Source organism: Propithecus coquereli, unplaced genomic scaffold (genome assembly GCF_000956105.1).
Source record: "Propithecus coquereli isolate 6110/MARCELLA unplaced genomic scaffold, Pcoq_1.0 Scaffold2, whole genome shotgun sequence".
In the NCBI taxonomy this organism is placed as follows: domain Eukaryota; kingdom Metazoa; phylum Chordata; class Mammalia; order Primates; family Indriidae; genus Propithecus; species Propithecus coquereli.
In genome coordinates this window covers 5,566,863-5,588,310 of record NW_012144966.1, presented here as the reverse complement: position 1 = coordinate 5,588,310, position 21,448 = coordinate 5,566,863, and the positions used below count along the sequence as shown (strand labels likewise).

Genomic DNA, 21,448 nt, shown 5'->3' with positions numbered 1-21,448 from the left:
AACTTCACCTGGATTATTTATTAATAATTTGATATTTATTGATACTAAATAACAGTATGGCTGTCAGGAAATAGGATTGCAGTCTCAACACTTGGAATCGTGGAATTTTGCTTTTGTTTATGTCAGGATTGACGTTTGCAGCAGTTCACTGCTTATCTGGAAAGCGCCAAGGAAGCCTGGTGCTTTACCAGGCAAATAAATATCCCAGAGAAATGCTTGGGCCTGTTACATTTATCTGGAAGCCTAAGAGGACCTCTAGTGATACTTCTGAGGGCAGACAGTTGTGGATCTGGCTGCATCCAACTCTTAAACAGGTACAATCCTTCATGTTATTTTTCCATCATTCTATTACTACATTCTTAATTACCATTGGTCATCAATACTTTAGAAATTTAAATAGTATGAAAGTTTGCCTGATAGTTAGATATTTGGATGGGAAGGGAATTGTGTAAATATTGAATGAAGCAAATTAAAAATTTTTTTAATTTTAATTTTTCATTTTAAAACATTTAATTAATAAAATTTGAATATATCAGAGATATACAATGTGATGATATGATATACATAAACATTGTGTAATGGTTACCACAGTCAAATTAATTAACACGTCCATCACCACCCATGCTGTACATAAGATCCCCAGAACTTGTTCATCTTCTAGAATGAAGCAAATCTTGACCTCTCATTTTTTAGTAAGTCATAAGCAGAAGTGGAGATGAAAACCAACCTTAAGCTAATGATTTGAAGTGTTGAATTTGGACTAGTGCTTTCATTATTCCCGAATTGGTTCTCTCATAACTAGGTGCTTGGTAGAGCCTTTTTAATAATAAGAAACTGTTTTGAATAATTCCGATTATTTTTCACACTGTATTTAGCTTAGCTTCCCTTCTTTAGCATACTCAGTGCTTTCTTTTTTTACATTTGGCCAGATTATGTTGTTTCAAGTACCATGCACTACTTAGAAAAACCAAAAAAGGCTTTTGATGATGATAAATTTAATTTGTGAAGGAATAACAAATGTGAATTTTTAAAGGGATAAAAAAATAATATAAACTAAACCAACTAAATTTGTAAGAATATGTTTAAATTTCAAAATTTAAAAGTAAATGTTTAAATATATCCTTAGGATATCTTAGAGGAAATAAAAGCAGCGTGTCATTGTGTGGAACCCATCAAATTAGCCGTGTGCATCCCTGATCCACTCCTGACACCATCCCAAGAAAAAAGCCAGACTGAACTGCTTGATGAGAAAATCGGCAAGAAAAGAAAAAGGAAAGATGATGGAGAAAATTCTAAACCAATTAAAAAAATTGTCGGTGATGGAACTAGAGATCCATGTCAACCATATTCTTGGATCTCTCCAACCACAGGCATTATAATCAGGTACGGGTTGAATTTGCTGAACATTTTCAGTGAAGATTCATTTTTGCCAGTGGCATAGACATTGTATGTGATGGCAGTTTCCATTTTAAGACTTTTTCTCTTTTTTAGTGATTTGACGATGGAGATGAACAGATTCCGGCTGATTGGTCCACTTTCCCACTCCATCCTAACTGAGGCGCTGAAAACTGCTTCTGTCCACATGGTAAGAGTAAACATGACTGTAATGTTTTATTCTAGTCTTCTTTTTCTTGGCAAATTTGTGAAACCTAATATGTAATTTGGTAACGTTTTGGGCTATGGCTTTTGTTTTTATTTTAAGAGCTGGGATCTTGCTCTGTCTGTCGCCCAGGCTGGAATGCGATGGTACGTTCATAGCTCACTCCTCGGCTTAAGTGATCCTCCTGCCTCAGCCCCCCAAGTAGCTGGGACTGCAGGTGTAGGCACCCACACCTGGCTAGTTTTTTTATTTTTTGTAGAGACAAGGTCTCGCTATGTTGCCCAGGCTAATTTTGAGCTTCTGGCCTCAAGCTATCCTCCTGCCTTGGCCGCGTGAGCCCCTACACCCATCCTGGGCTATGGCTTTTAAATGCTTATTTCCCTACTTATGCTTATTATCAAAGATTTTATGTGCTACTTCTCCTAGAAGAACACATCTGAGTGGATACGATAAATAAATTGACTGTGCTTATTTAAATACAGACTGCTCTTGTAGCCGTGAGTCTTGTAGAAGGGTCTTAACTTCTGTTTCATAGGTGGGGAGTCCCTAAAATTTCTGAAATTGTGTGCCAGTATTTGTGTGTTTGTACTTGTGGGTTGCATGTTTTCTGAGGCTAGTTTTATGATTCCTAGAAAGGATAAGAGCATTATGTGTAGCTCAGCACTTCCAACAGAACTTTCTATGAGGATGCTGTTCCTTTGTCCTATCCTGTATGATAGCCACTAGCCACATGTAGCAATTGAGCATTTGAAATATGGCTACAGTGACAAACAAATTATACCTTTATTTAATTTTAATTGGCTAAAAATTCAATTTGAATAGCTTGTTGTGGCTAGTGGCTACTATGTTGGACAGCTTAGGCCTAGAGCGCAGAGACTAGATTAGGAATCGACACTCTGGATTCAGAGCCTGTTTGTTTTCCTGTCTTAATATAATTAACTTTTCAGTTCCTATGCCTCTCACAGATTTGATGTGGTCAAATATGAAGATAGAGCTGAACAAATTTTGAGCTTTTAGAAGAAAGATGTTTTAAAAAGCTACTTCTCTTCATCTTTTTGTTTTAGAGACAGGCTCTCACTCTGTTGCCTGCGCTAGAGTGCAGTGATATCATCATAGTTCACTGCAACCTCAAACTCCTAGGCTCAGGCGATCCTCCTGCCTCAGCCTTCCAAGTAGCTGGGACTATAGGCACGTGCCACCACGTCTGGCTAATTTTTTTATTTTTTGTAGGGATGGGGTCTCACTATGTTGCTCAGGCTGCTCTCCATCATTGTCTCCACTCTAGTCTCAGCCACTGTTGTCTCTTGCCTGGAACACTGGAGCAGCTTCTTAACTTTCTTCCATCATTCCCCCCTTTTCAGACTATTCTCCATGCAGGAGGCAGAGTGATCTTTTAATAATTTATTCATATCTTGTTGCTTTCTGATGAAAGGTTTTTGAATAGCTTCTCATTGTATTTAAGATAAAAGTCATAGCCTTCACTGTGAACTGTGTAACCTGTCCTTTCTTGCTTCTGAGGCCTCATCTCTCCACACCTTCCACACTGTAGCCATGCTGGTCTTTCAGGTTCTAGAATGTGTCAGTTCTTGTCTCCCTTAGAGCCTTTGCACCTGTTTTTTTCCCACCTTCTGAACATTCTGCCTCCACCACTCTTTGGTTGAACCTTCCTCATTCTTCAAGTTTCAATCTGTATTGTTTCCCTCTAGAATCGTTTCCTGATCCCCCAAATTAAATTATATCCCTCCTATTGTTTTCAGAGCATCTTGCACATTTCCTTTTATATGTATAGATTTGCTTGCATATTTATGTAATGTCCATGTCTCGGACTGTGAACTTCATGAAAGCAAAGACAGGGTTGGTCCTATTCTTTCTCTGTCCCCAGTGCTTAGCACAGTGCCTGGCATAGAGAAGGTGCTCCAAGGTAGCTAATAAGTTGTGGAGCAAAGATTTGAACCTAGGTAGTTTAATTCCAAAGCCTGTACGCTAAACCACTAAATTTTGCGTCCTGAGTTTCTGTGAGTAAACAGCACGTATGTTACAAGTTGCTTCTTTAGAATCTGAAGGTGCACATCCTACTTCAGTGAACTTCAGTATGAATCATGGCTGTAGGTTCCCTTATTGGCATGCACATGATACTTGAAATGCTTTTTGAAACCTTGCTCAAGGCAAGGCGTGGTGGCTTAATGCCTGTTATCCTAGCACTCTGGGAGGCTGAGGCGGGAGGATTGCTTCAGCTCAGGAGTTCAAGACCAGCCTGAGCAAGAGCGAGACCCTGTCTCTACTAAAAATAGAAAAATTAGCTATTGCGTGCCTATAGTCCCAGCTACTCAGGAGGCTGAGGCAAGAGGATTGCTTGAGCCTAGGAGTTTGAGGTTGCAGTGAGCTACTCTGACGGCACTGCACTCTATCCAGGGTGACAGAGTGAGACTCTGTGTCGGAAAAAAAAGAAAGAAAAAGAAACTTTGCTCAATTTCTGGTTCTCTCAAAAAATATAAGTGTTTTTATATCTTATTAGACATTTTCAGGAATACTATAGTAGTAATATATCCTTCATCTGAAGATTTCTTCTAAAGATACTGGTTTGATTTTTCTTTGGTGAAGAATGGGGGAATGTTTTATTGCTTAAATTGGAGATGATGAAGTTGGTGGTAGTGGGAGAGGAATAGGCCTCTCTTGTTGGTTCTGTGCTCAGGAGAGACTGAGTGTGAAGTATCTTAGGTAGGTAGTCCCTCTGAAAATCATGGATGACTTTCCTGGTGTGGGAAATCTTGAGAGAAGTGTAATACAGTATCCTTGTCTCTAATTGGAAGAATAATTAGTCTGGCATTAATTAGTATGTTAAGTATAGTGGCAGCTTCCCTGGTTCCCCTATAACACGTTCATTCCCACACACAGAAAAAAAAGGTGGGGGCTGTATCACAATCATAATGAAATTATTAATTCTGATTAATTATTTGTCTAATGAATAGGAATTGTTATTTTTCAGGAGGGAGGGGACACAGAGAAGACCCCTCACCATTGGTGGATTGAAACCTGTAAGAATCCTGATAGCATTTCCCTTCATCGCAGACAAGAAGCCATTTTTGAATTGTTGGGAGGTATACATAGGGAATACTGGGTGGTACTGGGGAGGGAAGGAAGGGTGGAAAGGGGGTTAAAAGAGCCTTCTGCTGTTGGGCCTCTGACATGTAGTGTTGCCTTTTAACTTGCTGCCGTTTGTTATGATGTAGCCAGAGAAGCAAGTAAGAGAACTCAGTGAGTAGACACTATGTTCATGTTTGGTTATGAACAGCAAACAAGTGAGATGCTCAAATCCTAAATAGCTAGTGTTCTGATATTATAGATAAACGCATATGCCAGGTATTGACCTAAAATCTCTGCTTACCTGCATATGACTGCATCTGTGCTCACAGTATATGTGTTCATGTTGTAAAATAACCCTTTTTATGTTTAATGTTTTTTGCCAAGAACTTCACTCTTTATGAATGTTAATTTATTCTCTAAGAGTATCGATGTGAACAAAGGGAACACATGTTTTTAAATCATTTGCCCAAGAAGAAAGTTTCATTAGAAAATCTGAAAGATTTGAAAATATAAGCAAATATGTATGTATTATGAATGACTTTCTGTATGCTTTTTTTTTGATCTTTTTGTTGTTGTTAAAGGAATAACATCACCAGCAGAAATTCCAGCAGGTACTATTCTGGGACTGACAGTTGGAGATCCTCGAATAAATTTGCCTCAAAAGAAGTCCAAAGCTTTGTCTGATCCAGAAAAATGCCAAGGTAAAGTCTTGAAACACCCCTGGTTTTCCTTATTTTGAGCAATCCAGTTCTATTAGAAGAGTTAGGTCTCTGACACATCAGTGATGACTTCATCTGTGAAAAATTAGAGTGGTCTTTACCTGCCTACCTTATAAGGTGGTTATGATCATTAGCGGAAATGATATATGTGGAAGTGTCTTTTAGCTGTAAAACATGTGGCCTGATCCTTATGTTTGTTTTGTTTTCTGAGTTCTCTATTTTTAGTTTCTAGCAAAACCTGTCTTTCTGCAAACTGGGTTCTCTGAAAATGTCTGGTGTTTCAGAATTTTAATTGTGAGGAAGGGATCTGCACCCGAAGCTGGTCTTGTGCTCAGTGGAAGCCTCTGTCTGACCATACAGATGATCCAGGTTCGAATCCTGGCAAGGCCATCCCAGGTGCTGGAGTGTAAGACGTCTTGATTTAGACTGAGTAGAGTGGCCTGAGAAAGTTTTTTGGCTGGAGTGGTGTAGGATGGTGGGTAGGGGGCTGGCTAAAATTTCAGTGTGATCTGGAATTTCCAGCAATTGTAATAGTATCTCATTGTGTTTACTGTCATTTAAACATGATTAATTAGAAGAATAATTAAAATTAGTTTGTGAATTTTTGGAGAAAAAATACAGGTTTGTGTCATAACAACTTCAGAGGTTTTTTTTTTTACCTCTTCACATTTAGTGAGCTTATTAAAGGGGCAATAAATTACGGTCAGAACCTCACATAAAAGGTAGATTGGATGAGAGAAGAGTTGGAAGATATATAGGTAAGTTAGTTAATTATGGAGCCTAAGACTTTAATCAATGAGTCATTGCCTCTTTCTTTTGTTTCCTTTTCTTTTTTAATGCCAAAAGGGTCTGGTGTAACATAAAAGTTGCAGCATTTACTACGCCATTAGACGTTGACTATTACAATCACCTTAAAGCTATAGTTGAAATCTACTTAGTTTCTCTTGCTACATCAAATCCTTTTTTGGAATGAGGAAGTTATGTGTTAAAGCCTACCTTGAAAAATATGATTTAATTTCTACTATAAAAGGTTACCATCTTGTTAGTTATTGTTGTAGTATTTCATTAAAACTTGTTTTAAGTAATTTCTTTGAAGAAGTATTTTTATCTGGTATGTCAGCTATAGAGAGAAGTAAACTTTTTAAGGAATAAGTATTATACTAATATTATTAACAAATACGACATCTCATCTAGGAAAACAATTTAAAACTAAAGTTAGAAATATACTTCGATGGGCTCAGTCAAATAATAAAAGATTAATCCATAGAAGAATCTCAACAACACGACGCTCTGAAACGTATTTCTCTGACATATTACCAGTTTGTCTTTCTATATCTGAAGTCATCCTCTGCCTATTTTGACTTTGACAAAAAAGACCAGTTCTAGTACTGCTTTAACCATAAAGAAGGGTTTGCCTGATTCAGATAACAAACACTTTATCTTCTTGTGCGTACTGGGAATTAGAGAGTTTTTCAAAGGGAAAGTACATGAAGAACCTGAAGTGGTGATGCAAATTCTCAGAGATGAACCTACATCGACACATTATCATCACCCAAAGTCCATAGTTTGCATTAGGGTTCACTCCTGGTGTTAAACAGTCTATGGGTTTTAACAAATGTATAATGACATGCATTCACCATAATAGTATCATATACAGTGGTTTCACTGCCCTAAAAATCCTCTGTACCCTGTCTATTCATCCCTCTCTCCCCCAACCCCTAGCAACTGATCTCTGAGTGACAGATCTCCCAATTCTGTCACTCAAAACTGTGGCAGCACTCCACAAGCGCTCTGGGCAGACCACCCCTGGTGGAAAGGGAGCTTGTCTGTGCCTAGCCAGGCCATGTGAACTTGCGCAGCACACAGCACTGTTACTTGACAGTTTGTTGATTATTATCTCCATGAGGAAGAGCAGTGTACTGAAGCACTGTGGCTTTTAATTAAGCAGCTTTCATTTCAGATCTTTTCATCAGTTTAATTTTCTCTGATGTTTCTCCCCTGAAATCTGTCACACTATGGCCCAGTCACTTCTAACTTACTTTTTTTCCAGTCATCAGACCCACACAGGTATGTGCCTTTGAATGATGTTTCTGTGTTGGCATTTTCGAACCATAACCCAAACTCGTAAATTGTCTAACTTTTTTCCTTATTCTTCAGTCCAACAAAATAAGATTTGGAAGATTTTTTTCCCCCCTAATGATTAAATTACCACATGTAAGAAGTCTCTTCCATCAAGAAAAAGTTCCTTCTGCTTTTTATTAGAGTACTTTCTAGTATGGTGTGGCTTATTTAAAAGGGCGAAATACCATGTTTTATAGAAAATCTGCTTATTTTAAAGGAATAAAAAAATTACATTTTACAGAAAGGAATAGGTAGTTCAATAAAAATGAGTAATCAGAGACTTGAAATATGGGCCAGAAGAGGATGATACCTGTTGGCTCACCACCATTGGTTTAGGAATGATACAAAGTCCTGGAGCCAGTGGCTAAAATATGCCTTGTGCTTATAATATGGCATATTATTAAGGAATTGTTCGCCTCTGCAGTGGCTCCTAGAATTTGATTATCTTAAATGTGAAATTAGTCATTTCTATAGAGCTGCAGTCCCCAACCCCTGGGCTGCAGACCAGTACTGGTCCATGGCCTTTTAGGAACCAGGCCACACTGCTGCTTGAGCTCCGCCCTCACCGCCCCCTATGCCCCTGGAAAAGTGAAACTTAGGAATGGGGCTGCACAGCAGGAGGTGAGTGGCGGGGGCAGGGGGGGGTGAGCGGGGGAAGCTTTGAAGCTTCATCTGTATTTATAGCCGCTCCCCATTGCTCTCATCACTGCCTGAGCTCCGCCCCCCATCCTTGGAAAAATTGTCTCCCATGAAACCAGTCCCTGGTGCCAAAAAGACTAAAGACTGCTAAATAGAGGCAATTTAATATTATAATATTTGCATCTTATACATAAAAAATAAATATCAAAGAAGTTTAGGAGCCTTTGCTATTTCATGAATTATGAAACCAACTATAAGAATAACTTAATTTCTTATCAAGTAAATTCTTCTAAAGAAGTTAAGTAAATACCTGTAAAATATTGTCTTGTGACAAAAGTTCTGCCAACTTTTAGAGTTTGACTTCATTAATCTAAAGGATGTGGTTTGAAGGCTATTTCTTTTCCTTCTTAGATAATGAGAAAGTTAGACAGCTGCTTCTGGAGGGTGTGCCTGTGGAATGTACACATAGCTTTATCTGGAACCAAGATATCTGTAAGAGTGTCACAGAGAATAAAATCTCGGATCAGGTAACTAATAGTGTAAGGATTATTGGTAGAGTCTTGAATGACAGGTTAAATTTGTCATTCTATAGACCATAAAAAGTTCATACTTTGTAGAATCCCATAGACTTGCTTTTATTTTCAAACAATTTGTTGATACCTTACTCATGATACATACTGTAATTTTTTTTCCTGTTCTTAGGGATAATCTACAAATAAGGATAAGAATCTAAGAATAAGATGAGGATCTTATATATTACCTAAGAATAAAAATCTAAGAATAAGGATATATACTGTGACTTTTTTTCCTGTTCTTAGGGACAAAATAAGAATAATCTTTAGAAAAAGTGAATACAAAACTTTTGTTTGAAATGATGATCTCGTGGTTTAAATATGTTTTTCTTTTATTGTTTTTTTTTCCTCTTAAATGTTCTCTGTCTTTAATTTCACTGTGATTGAACTCCCACCAGGGCCAGGCATTGTATTAAGTGCTGAGATAAATCACTGGGATCTGATCGAAGAAGTACAGCGTACTGAGGAAGCCTATAGAAGGGGTACTGAGCCACACTGGGGAAATTGAGGCTGGCTTCCTGGATGGAGGAGCTGGTATTTGAGCTGAGTCTCAGGCGGGAGATAGAATTAACCAGACTTCTCCGGGGCAGGGTCAAGGCTGCAGTGGAAAAAAAATTGCAGGAAATGAGAACAGTGTGTGCAGGGGCCCAGCCTGAAAAAGGGTGATGTGTTCGTGAATCTCCCAGTAGATTAGGAGCATGGAGTTGAGGTGGGGGGCAAGAAATGAAACTGAAGAGAGAAATGAGAGCCAGAGCATAAAAGACCCTGAGGCATCTGAAGGATTTGGAATGGAGATGTAGGGCACCCTTGGAGGTTTTAAGGCAGGTCACAACATGATGAGATTTCATTCTGGCAGCAGTGTGGAGGAGGGACTAGGCTAGGGGTAAGGATGGGGCCAGGAGAGCTGGAGAGAGCATCATGGGGTTGGATGGCCTTAAAAGAGACCCTTGAAATAATCCAGGTATGACATGATGGGGGACTGACTTGTGGCAGTGTGGCAGAAGTGGAGGGGTTGGGGTTTAATACATATTCCCGGAAGGTAAAATTGACCAGACATGGTGGTTAGATAGAAGATGGGCAGTAAGAAGGGAGGACACATGTAGATTAGTTTTTAATACTAACATTCTAGCTTGGTTTAGAATCTCAGCTTAAAGAGAGCCAGAGCCACATCTGACTTGCTCACTGCTATATTACCTCGTTCTAGAAAAGTGCCTGGCACATAAGAGGTGCTCAGTAAATATTCGAATGGATGAATGAGTGAAGTGTGTGCACTGTGGCATCCTTCAGCTCAGTGGGGAACACAGGAGGAAGGCAGGTACAGTGGGAGAGATGACGAGTTCAGTCTTGAGTAAACTGAGTTTAGAGGCTATGGGACTCCCCAGGAGCAGAGGCCTAGGAGACAGGTTTCTATCCCAGGAGGAAAAGTCAGGGCTAAAGAGATATATATTTTGGAATTACCAACATAGAGATGGTATAGAAACTCAAGTGAAGGTAAAAAAAAAAAAAAAAAAAAAAGAATTAGGACTCGGACCTGGCTTGAAGACCATTCATGAGGTAGCAATTAGACCTCATAGCATGAAGGCAGTCTTTTGTACAGTTTTTCTAAATTGAGTGATAGCCCTCTTACCTAACTATTAATCTCTTTTTACAGCTCCAAGAAAAGTCTGAAAGGATGTTGTTATCTACTCCCTACATTCTCCTTAACAGTAATTTATAGCACCTTCTATTTTAAATCTTTAAGACCTGGTGAGAAATTTTACCAAGAGCCAGGGTATTTTTCCAGTTGCGCATCCTTGAGAAGTTTTCACTTGTTTGTACCTTTTTTACTTCATGCCAAAAAATCTTAAAATAAATGTAGAGACACAGTATCAAAACATAAGATTAATCTTGATATAAGAGATTAGCAGAATGAAAGTATATTATTTTTTAACTTTGAATCATGTAGTATATTCTAGCACAAATTTAACATATTTAAGATAATTTGGCCTTTTCTACCAAAGCACTTGTATAGAGGAAAATCTTTATCTGTAGGAAGACTACCTTATATTTGAAATGGCTTGCATTTATTTATTGAGAACTTTTTTCTTGCTTTTTCAAAGAGCATTTACCTTTCTAAAGCTGCTATTAGGGGGACCCAGTAGAATCTCCTAGAAGACTAGGGTTGTTTGTCTTGAATTATTTTCTTCCACTTTAGGATTTAAACCGGATGAGAAGTGAATTGCTGGTGCCTGGGTCACAGCTTGTTTTAGGTCCCTGTGAATCCAAGATACCTATACTTTTGATTCAGCAGCCAGGAAAAGTGACTGGTGAAGACCGACTAGGCTGGGGAAGTGGCTGGGATGTCCTGCTCCCAAAGGGATGGGGCATGGCTTTCTGGATTCCATTTGTAAGTTACTTTTTGATTTTGACTAATAGTTGCAACATTTAAAATACATTTCTAATCAATACTAAGTGTTGATAATGTTCCAGGCTTTATTATACAACTTAGAACTTGAATGGTATGTCTCTACCCTTAGAGCTATAACCCTGGATACAAGATACTTCATACATACAGTCCCCGGAGCCAGGTTCCCATGATAAGACCTGTGCTGACATATTGTGAATTGTTGAGGTTTTTAAAGTAGCCTTATTTTTGAATAGTAGTGGTAAAAGAGTGTAGAGGTCTTTAACTTGAAGAAATTTGTTATAGTTTAGAAGCAAAAGACTTAACTTTTACAGATGTATAGAATACATTTTTTGTTTTTAAAAAATGTTAACTAAAACCATATGCTCCTATTTATCAGCTGTAGCTAAAAATTTTATTAAAATTTAATGCTTTTTTCTTCCTGGTTATTTTAAATATGACTTTGATGCTAGAGAGTGTAAAAGACATGTAAGACTGTTAGATTCATGCTGGGACTTAATTTTTAGCATGCCTCATGCAAGGGACGTTTAATGAATCATTTAGGAGTGGAAATATTTTTAAATCATTCTACTTAGTTTTTTTATTATGAAATATTTAAAGCATACAAAAAAGAATATATAGTGATATAATAAATACCTATGTACCCTTCACCCACCATCCAGCTTAAGAAATAGAACATTATAGATTCATTGGAAGTACCCTGTGTACCTATCTCCAATCTCATGTCCCTTTTTCCTTCTAAAACAATCGCTATTCTGATTTTGATGTTTGTCACTACTATAAATATTTTTATAGCTTTATTCAGTATGTATATATCCAACAATAAAATAACTCTATTTGACATGTTTTAAAAGTATAATATACTTCACTGTATATATGCTTTTGCAACTTGCCATATTCATTTGGCATCAAGATATTTCCATGTTCATCAATGAAGTTCGATTTCATTCATTTTTATTATTGTATGGTAATCCATTGTAGGATTATCCCACAATGTATTTATCTATTCTCCTTTTGATGGGCATTTAGACTGTTTCCCATTTTTCTTATATAAACAATTAAGCAATTCCACTTTAAGTTGGTAAATTGACAATAACTTTTTTGACATTTCCTTTAGATCTATCGAGGTGCAAGAGTTGGAGGATTGAAAGAGGCTGTAGTACATTCTCAGTATAAAAGGTCACCTAACATTCCAGGTGATTTCCCAGACTGCCCTGCTGGGATTCTGTTTGCTGAAGAGCAAGCTAAGAATCTTCTTGAAAAGTATAAAAGGTAAGAAACTAGCTTCTCTAGTTTGATAATGTCTTACGGTGAAGAGAAGAAGTGCCTACGCAAATTAGCCAGCAGTGTTTGGGATGGCTTTGGTAACTCCTGTTCTATAATGTGGAGTTTTTGTAGACTTTTCCTTGAGTTCAGCATTCCTGAGAAGTAATTAAGAAGATATTAAGTCAGGAGATTGTCTTATGTCTGTCAGGCTTTTGTAGGCCCATCTGGGTTATTGTACAAACCCTTCTCCTGGTTATTTGCCTACATCGATCCTGGAGTACACCTAAACTGGATGTGAGCTTCAGACACTTGTTAATAGAGTCCTACTAATAGATCCCCACCCCATGGAAATTGTGTTTTTTAAAAAACTGATTATAGAAATAATACATATTTATATACTTTTAATGAAACTATAGAAATATATAACAATACTTTATAAACTGGTATAGTCCTGCCATCCAGAAACCTAAGCACTGTTTTTATATTTTAGTATCTATACATCTAGACTTTTCTTTTTTCATTGGAAGTGTGGCCAATGAAGGATTTTATTTTCTTTCTTTCCTTCTTCCTTCCTTCCTTCTCTTCTCTTCTCTTCTCTTCTCTTTCTTTTATTTAATTTTTTGAGACAGAGTCTTGCTCTGTCACGCTGGCTAGAGTGTAGTAGTGTCATCATAGTTCACTGCAACCTCGAACTCCTGGCTCCAGCGATCCCCCCACCTCGGCCTCCCATGGTGCTAGGATTATAGGTGTGAGCCACAGCCTGGCCTTTATTTCCTTTATATTGTGAACTATGTTCTGACATCAGAAACCTGTGTTTCTCACTGAATTGTAGGCTCCTTGACGCACAGAGACTCTCTCTCATGGCATCTGCAGTGTCTAGCCAGTGCCTTTTGCACAGTAGGGCTTGACAGCTTTTATTTGTTGTCTGAAGAATAACTGAGTAATTGAATGTTCTAGTTCCTCAACTGTGAGCTCCATCAGGGCAGAATTGTGTTTTCCTGTTCACTGCTGCAACCATAGAGACAGAGTGCCTGGCTTCCAAACCATTTGTAGAGTGATGGATGAATAAATGAATGAATGAATGAGTAAGTGAATAAATGATAATACATGACTGGATTGCTAGCTTACCACGTATTTGAGGGCAGTGATCATGTGTTGTATACCCTTGTGCCATGTGTATAATATGTACTTGAGGGTCTTCTGTGTGTTTGTTAAATAATAATTGACAATAATGCTTATTTCTCACTCTTTTAAAGTTTCTTTATTCATGTAAATTTTCCATAGGTACAAATTTTTTTAAAAAGAATGGTGCTGTATATACCATTTTGAAACCTGCCTTTTTCATTTAACAATGTATTATGGATAGTTTTTCTGTATCAAAAAATATGACTGTAAACCAAGTATTGGCAAACGTTTTTGGTGGAGGGCCAGATGATAAATATTTTTGGCTTTGTGGACCCTGCAGTCTCTGTGGCAACTATCCAGCTCCGCCTTTGTGGCACAAAAGCAGCCACAGATCACATATAAACGAATGAATATGGCTGTGTTCCAATCACATTTTATTTATGGACACTCAAATTTGAATTTCATATAATTTTCATGTGTCATAAAATATTATTATTTTGGTTTTTTTTCCAACCATTTAAAAATGTAAAAACCATCCTAAGCCCATGGATTGTACAAAAACAGACAGCAGGCCAGATTTGGTCTGTGAGTCATAGCCTGCCAGCTCTTGCTCAGAATATAACTTTGAATGGTCACATAGGAGTACAGTGTGGATGTACAATAATTTATCAGTGGCCCTTTAGGTTATTTCCAGTTTTTTGCTATGTGCTTCTGTAAACATCTTCCTGTGTACATCTTTACATATTTGTCTGATTTATTCATTCATTTAGCACATATTTATTTAGAGCTTATGTGTGTCAAACACCATTCTAGGCACTGGGGCTCCAGCAGGGGCAGGGCAGACAAGTCTTTCCCTGCCTTCATGGAGCTTATATTCTTGATGGAAGCAATGTTTCTAGGCTGGTGGGTGGGGGGACCCAGAAAAGGGGAGGGAGGATAAAATGCAACAGCAAAGCCCTTGAAGAGGGAAGAGGGGATGGCATCTGGTAGGATCAGGTTCTGTTCTTCCACTACACTAGGCAGTTAGGCTGCCTCTGCAATCTCAACACAGATTTAGGTAGGTTAGATTCTGTGGTGGGAGATTAGATAGCACTCTCCTGATTGTGACTGTCTTCATGGAAAAGAGGGGAGATTATCAGCCAGCAGTAAGAGGAGGAGAGAAGAATTGATGTAAACAGTTTTTGGGAGAGTGGAAGATCGAATTGACTGGAGAAATATAACAGATAAGTAAGAAATGTATGAGAGCATCCAGCTGAGATTTGTGTTTATAAATTAAGACTATTCAGGACCATTGCGTGGTCTTCCTCAGCTGTGTTTTGCCACTTAGGTGCTGGCGTGGGGTCACTGGAGAGTCGGCTGCAACCGGGCCACCCAGATTTCAGTGGTTTAACACAATAAGAGTTTTATTTTTCACTTGCGGAACAGTTGAGTGTGATGTTCTTGACCAGGGGCTGGGGTTTCAGAGATCTGGGCACCTTCTGTCCTGTGGTTTCACTGTTTCCCTGGGGCCAAGGGGTCTTTTGCATGCAGCTGGGTGAGGGAGGAAGAGCATGGAGGAATATGGGTGGGCCTAGGAGTAGTGAGCATGTCACTTCCACTCAGATTTTCCTGGCCACAAGGAAAGTGAGGACGTGTAACCTAGCAGTGTGCTCAGGAAGAAGAGAAAGTGAATTCAGTGAAAACCCTAGCTTGTCTCTGTGCAAGGATGAAATAAGTCAAAATTTATAGAGCACTTGGAACAGCAGTGGCATGTGCTCAAGAAGTATCAGCTATTGTCATTATTATTCCAGTCTTGCCTGAACTTATATTAGTAGAAAAAAATGAAACTGTTCTACAAAACAGTAAGCCATTTCTGACCCCAGACCCCCACCCCTGACCTCCTGCTGTGTGTATTCTCACACTTCACCTAATACTGCTGTATGCTGAGAGCAGAGGGAACGTGGCAAGTACCTCCCTCTACCTCGTGACCTAATATCTCTTTGATTTATATGTGACATTTTGGGAGAATTTGTTTAAATCGTATTTACCTTTCTTCTGGGATGAAGGAGATACTTTTTCTTTAAAAGCCTAACCAAAATTCAAGATTGTATCTGTCACCTTAGTATCCTGTTCTTATTGTTTTTCTCAGCTTGAACTAGGAATTTTCTCTACTTCTCTAGATTATCTTTAAGCTTTAGAAATTATAATTTCAAATCCCACTTTTTTTTACTTGTTATTCCACATAGATCTATAAAGCTGAAAGTGGTTTGTGAGAATACTGTGTTCTCCTGCACTGCATTGCAGCACTACATAGGCTGTGAATAACACGAGTTTTCTATTCAAGGGGTTGAAATGGGTCTACATGGTTATCTCTTTGGACTTTGAAAGGTTTCTGGGTGAGGCAAGTACCTGGGAGTGTTTGATCAACTGCCTCTCCTAGGAGGCCAGTACACCTCCAGAGAGGTTCAAACTTGAGAGTATAGGCTCAGGCTAAGAGTAAACCCCCTTGATCAAGCCTACAGGTTCATTTCCATTTGTGGTCCTAGGACACAACACATGTTAAGAAGTAAATGAGGGAAGGAATGTATGGTCTGTTCCAGAGTAGACCATCACCTGAGGATGTAGTCTTGGACTGCTGAGAGTACTCTGGGCCAGAATGGCCAACAGCCAGCCAATACCTACTTCTTGGGGTCAGGCCCTGGTTTTCATTAGCTTATAGTATTTCTCAAAGGTTCTACTTCATTTATACATTGCTGGAAGGGTCAGTTGGTATCACCCTTGGGGAGGATGATTATCTGTCAAAATCGAAAAGCCAACACTCCTTGCCTTAGCAGTTCCACTCCCAGGAACTTATCCTACGGATATACCTGTGCAAACATGTTCAAGGTCATTCAGTGCAGCATTGTTTGTGGAAACAAAAGCTTGAAAGTAACCAAAATGTCCTTCAGTAGAGGACAGTCTAAATAAATTAGGGCATATTCAGGTGATGGAATAAAATAACAGAACCTTTTACAAAAGAATGAGAGAGCTTTCTGTATTGATATAAAGTGATCTCCAAGATATTTTGTTAAATGAAAAAAGTGAAATTAAACAAAAAGTACTGTATCTAGTATGCCACCGTTTGTGTAAAAATAAGTAAAAAGAAAGAAATATGTATATTGCTTGTATATACATAAAATGTCTCTGGAAGGATACATAAGGAACTGATAATGATATTGTCTTTGAGGAGGGCAGCTGGGTCGCTAGAAGTCAAGAGAGAGATAACTTCACTATAATCTTGAACTTAGAACCTTGTAAATAGATAGGCAGGTCATTGCACCCCTGTAGGAGCACCAGTTACTAGGAGCTTTTCAGTAGCCACATGGGGCTTCATTGTAGATGCGTTATCGATTAAAGACCAAAGAAAACATAAAAGCTTGGCCAGTAGAATTGATTATTTATTATTCTTTATCATGTATTTCTTGGAAAGTTTTTTGTTGTTTGCTTATAGAGATGGCCATAATTATTTTAATTGTCCAATACTAAATCGTTCAACATTGGTTCTCCTCTTTGTTTTTCATTAGACGCCCTCCTGCCAAACGGCCCAACTATGTTAAGCTTGGCACTCTGGCCCCTTTCTGCTGTCCCTGGGAGCAGTTAACGCAAGACTGGGAGTTGAGAGTCCATTCCCACAAAGAATCTTCTGTAGTTTCATCTCCACCCTGTGAGGAGAGTGACCTAAGAAGATATGAAGTGTCTTGTACTCCCATGCCTGAAAAAACTCAGCTATCTGATGAAGTGGGCACATCCCTAAACCACTCCACGGAGCCAGAAGAAGTGATGGACACAGAGTGTCGAGACCAGGCAGGGGCCGAGAGGGTAATAGACCAGGATGTCAGTGAGAACCGTGTTGCTGCCACTGGTAGTCAACTCTGCGTTCTTAGGTAAGTGTAGGTGACTTCTGGACACATTTTGGGTTGCTTATTTTAATATTGAACAGGCTACAGGATATAAAAGTTCTCACTGTTCCTTTATGCAAAACCCAACTGAATTTATGGACTTTCTGGAAGGGAAAGTCAGTCTTTTGATATTTCATAGAGGGAAATAGCTTAATAACATTTGATGTAGGGCATGGTAGTAATTGATGAAATGATTTAAAATACTGTCATCAGTAGATCTAAACCAAGGCATTTTTTTTCTGACTTATTTAGTCTGATCAAGCAGACTCTTTGCTTTAAATCACTGAATTAGATTTCTTCTAGTTCCTTTTGAAGTATATGTATTTCATGGTAGATTAGCAACACATTTAATGTAATATTGTCCTAGCCTTAGAGGCTACCATGTACAATGTGTCCTCACAGTACTGCTGCAGGCTAAGTTCTGCTTATCAGCTACCTTATATTCTGTGCTCTGATTTTTAAAAAGTGCTCTTCCCTCTAGCCTCATACTTATTTTTCTGTATAGTAACCTCATAATGTCTTATCTTTTTTTTTTACTTTATATATAATTGTCCCTTAAAGTTTCTTTACTCATGAAAATATTAGCTTCTCTTTATTCTCATCTTCTCACTGGGATTACCATCCTAAATTTTGGCTGGGCATGGTGGCTCATGCCTGTAATCCTAGCACTTTGGGAGGCTGAGGCAGGAGGATTGCTTGAGCTTAGGAGTTTGAGTTGCTGTGAGCTAGGCTGACATCACAGCACTCTAGCCTGGGTGACAGAGTGAGACTCTGTCTCAAAAAAAAAAGACAATCCTAAATTTTATCTAAGTGTCTTATTTTTCTCTGTTTTTAACTTCTTAAATGTTTAGTCCTTCAGTTTCAGAATGGCAGACACATAGAAAATTATCATTACTAAAATGTATTAAAGTGTATTTTTAATTTTTAAAAAATTATTGTTTTGATACTTTCTTATAGTATTAAAAAATCAAATTAACTCTAGCAATGTCTAATATTCTAATTGTATATTTTTTCCTTGAATGAAATATCCTCAAATGTGTGTCTTCATCTTCATGTAGGAGTAGAAAATTACTGAAGCAACTGTCAGCCTGGTGCGGGCCCAGTCCTGGGGACAGTCGGGCAGCCCGGCGAGCTCCCAGCAGAGGCCAGCAAGGATTGACCGAAGAGGCCTGCCTGTCTATCGTGGACCACTTCCCCCGGGCCCTGGTGTGGGTCAGCCTGTCCCTGCTCAGGAAGGGCAGCCCTGAGCCGCACACCATGATCTGTGTTCCAGCCAAGGACGACTTCCTCCAGCTCAGTCAGGATAGGCATTACTGTGGGCCCCAGGAATCCAAACACAGTGACCCATTCAAGAGCAAGATCCTGAAACAGAACGAAAAGAAGAAAATGGAGAGAAGGCAAAAGCGGGGACATGCCATTTCTGAGGGCCTGGCACTGGGAGATCCTGCACCCGGGCAGGAAGCTCTGACTCTGGGGCTGTGGTCAGGCCCTCTCCCGAGTGTGACTTCGCACTGCTCCAGAGCTCTCCTAGGCTTTGTCACTCAGGGAGATTTTTCCATGGCTGTTGGCTGTGGAGAAGCCCTGGGGTTTGTTAGTTTGACAGGCTTGCTGGATATGCTGTCTAGCCAGCCAGCAGCCGAGAGGGGCTTGGTGATACTGAGGCCTCCCGCCTCTCTGCAGTATCGATTTGCGAGAATTGCTATTGAGGTATGAATGTGGTTTATATCCCACAGTTGGACGGTCCTGTTTTCCCTGTCTTTTGTTTCAAAATATGTGAAATTCCCTGGGAACAAGATTAAAAAATGATATATTATGCAAATGATGAAATGTTTACGTCATTCCAGTAATCTCATTTATTTTCATCTTTCCCTGTCCTTGCTGTAATACTTATAAATTACTTGGCATGTATAGCCAAAAGCTTTGTATTATGATCTCTCGGTGTGTGTAATTCTTGCTGAAAATAATTAGAAGCTGTACATGTTATCATCTCCTTTTATTTTGTTAGGAACAAAGGTCTGTCAGGTCTGTTTGAAAAGCCTCTAGTCATGTGATAGGCAACGATTGATGTTTAATGATTTGATTGTTACAGAAGAGGAAAGACTGTAAACACTTGGCCTTTGTACCAAGGAAACACAGGCCCCTGGTGGGCCACGTGCAACTCTGTACTATGATCAGTGTGCCCAACACCTTGTGCCACAAAGAAAGAAAGAAACAGACAATTGATTTCCGCTTGTTTTCAGGCAGGTTCAGGTTCTGGCAAAAGTGCTGGGCTGGAATTAGAAATGGAGTCCGTGCCTTTATAACCCTTCAACTGACCTCTTTGTTGTTGGCCAACACCTGATCCTAGGAGTTAAGTAATTTTTTTAAGTAAAAAAAATTAATTTTTTTTTGTTTCTGTAAACAATTTTCCAAAGCCATAGAGGAACATTTCTCTCACTATGTTCTATGAAATATGTTACCAAAAAAAAAAAAAAAAAGATTCCAAGGTCGTGTTGATTTGGGAAACTCTGGGATTCACAAAGTTAAGCATTTCTTCCTTAAAGGACTTCTGGTAATTTCTGTGCAATAATGTGCATTGTGAAGCTCCAGGAAGTACATAATAGTGTACAGTATTTTCTAAATGGTTTTGATCCCCAAATTCCTTTTATAAAGAGTGCTTTGTAGGCTCAGTGTTCTTAGGAACATGCTTGGGCAATGTAGCTCTACAGCACGGTAGCTGCCTCTGCAAGGTGACAACTAAAATGCCAAGCTGCTTGTCCACACTGAAGCTGTCACATTGTCCACCTGAGGTTTTGAGCAGGGTGTAAAAGAAAGCACTTATTCTGTCCCATAGGAAGAGTGGGCTCATCATTGCTTTTTTCCACCTGCAGAGAAACTCAGTGGCTCATCAACTTTTAGTGGCCATGTATGTCTCACTCGTACCCTCAGTCCTTACTTTCTTGCCATAAATTTCTAGCAGAGCCTTAGTGTTTTTTTTTTTTTAATTTTAATGTTCAGTTGGCATTATTTCTTGTAAACGCACTGGGTTTTTGCAGTAGCATTTGGCAGTAAATGTCTCTGTGGGTGATGAATTTGGGGAAAGATGCAGCGAATGTTAAGTAGTCAGAAAGTACCTTGAGCCAATGAGATACCTGATGTTTTTGCTTCCACCATGCCTCTGAATACCTTTGGGTTCAACCCAAACAAGACTGAAAAAAAAAAAACCCAGTGTAACTAAGTGGCATCTGTAAACAGAATAAATTAAAATGTCGCCTGATGTTCAGTTGTGAATATTTATTGGACCATTTCTTATTTGTTTTCTAGGCTCAAAGTCACTTCATCTGCAGCTTAGCTCACTTGATGGCAGAAGTCTGATCGTGCCATGTAGTCACCTAACCTCATTCTGTACTGCACCCTGCTGGGGCCCACTGCACTGGCCCCTTTACAGGGTACAGGACACATTTGCAATCACTCTGCTTTGTGGGTGACAGGTCAGAAAGCTGTGCACTGAAAAAATAGACTAGCATTCCTAAAATGTATTCCTGGGAGTACCAGTTCCTGCACCTGTTCCTGGAAAAAAGTGTCTCATGACTAAATAAATTTGGGAAAAGCTACACACAGTATTCTATTGCAGACTCACAATGAATATTAGCGTAGTCAAGTCTCTGCAAATTTCTATAGGAAAGAAATCTTTTGGACTCCACCCCACACACCTTTTTGTGTTTTTGTTTTTGCATACCTCTTGTCCAGAGAACATTAGTTTTACAGAATAGACTCTGAAGAACTGTGACAATCTGCACATATGCATTAAAAAAGACTGATAAAGGAATGGCTTTACTTTCTATGGCAATTGGATTGATTGCTGTGTTTGTTTTGATCCTACCAGGCACCCCATGATACAGGACAAGAGCCACATAGCTACCAAAAAAGTCCGATGTGGCCCCTGACCTCTTGTTGAGTGGGCAGCAGTTTCAGGGTTCACAAAGTCAGAAAGTATCCTAAAAGGCAGAGTTGTGAGCTGA

At 39.0% G+C, this 21,448-nt stretch overlaps 1 protein-coding gene across 1 annotated transcript in view; it reads left to right on the top strand.

Moving 5' to 3' along the window:
- Positions 1-20,709, top strand: part of POP1 (processing of precursor 1, ribonuclease P/MRP subunit (S. cerevisiae)) — a 34,187-nt gene extending 13,478 nt beyond the window's left edge. The window contains exons 7-16 of the mRNA XM_012643566.1: positions 127-314; positions 1,127-1,383; positions 1,492-1,585; positions 4,587-4,698; positions 5,266-5,385; positions 8,575-8,690; positions 10,930-11,121; positions 12,257-12,411; positions 17,073-17,432; positions 18,506-20,709. Of these exons, the coding sequence (XP_012499020.1) occupies positions 127-314; positions 1,127-1,383; positions 1,492-1,585; positions 4,587-4,698; positions 5,266-5,385; positions 8,575-8,690; positions 10,930-11,121; positions 12,257-12,411; positions 17,073-17,432; positions 18,506-19,160 (2,249 nt within the window). The 3' untranslated portion in view covers positions 19,161-20,709. The remainder of the gene's footprint in view (positions 1-126; positions 315-1,126; positions 1,384-1,491; positions 1,586-4,586; positions 4,699-5,265; positions 5,386-8,574; positions 8,691-10,929; positions 11,122-12,256; positions 12,412-17,072; positions 17,433-18,505) is intronic.
- Positions 20,710-21,448: the final 739 nt, after the last annotated feature.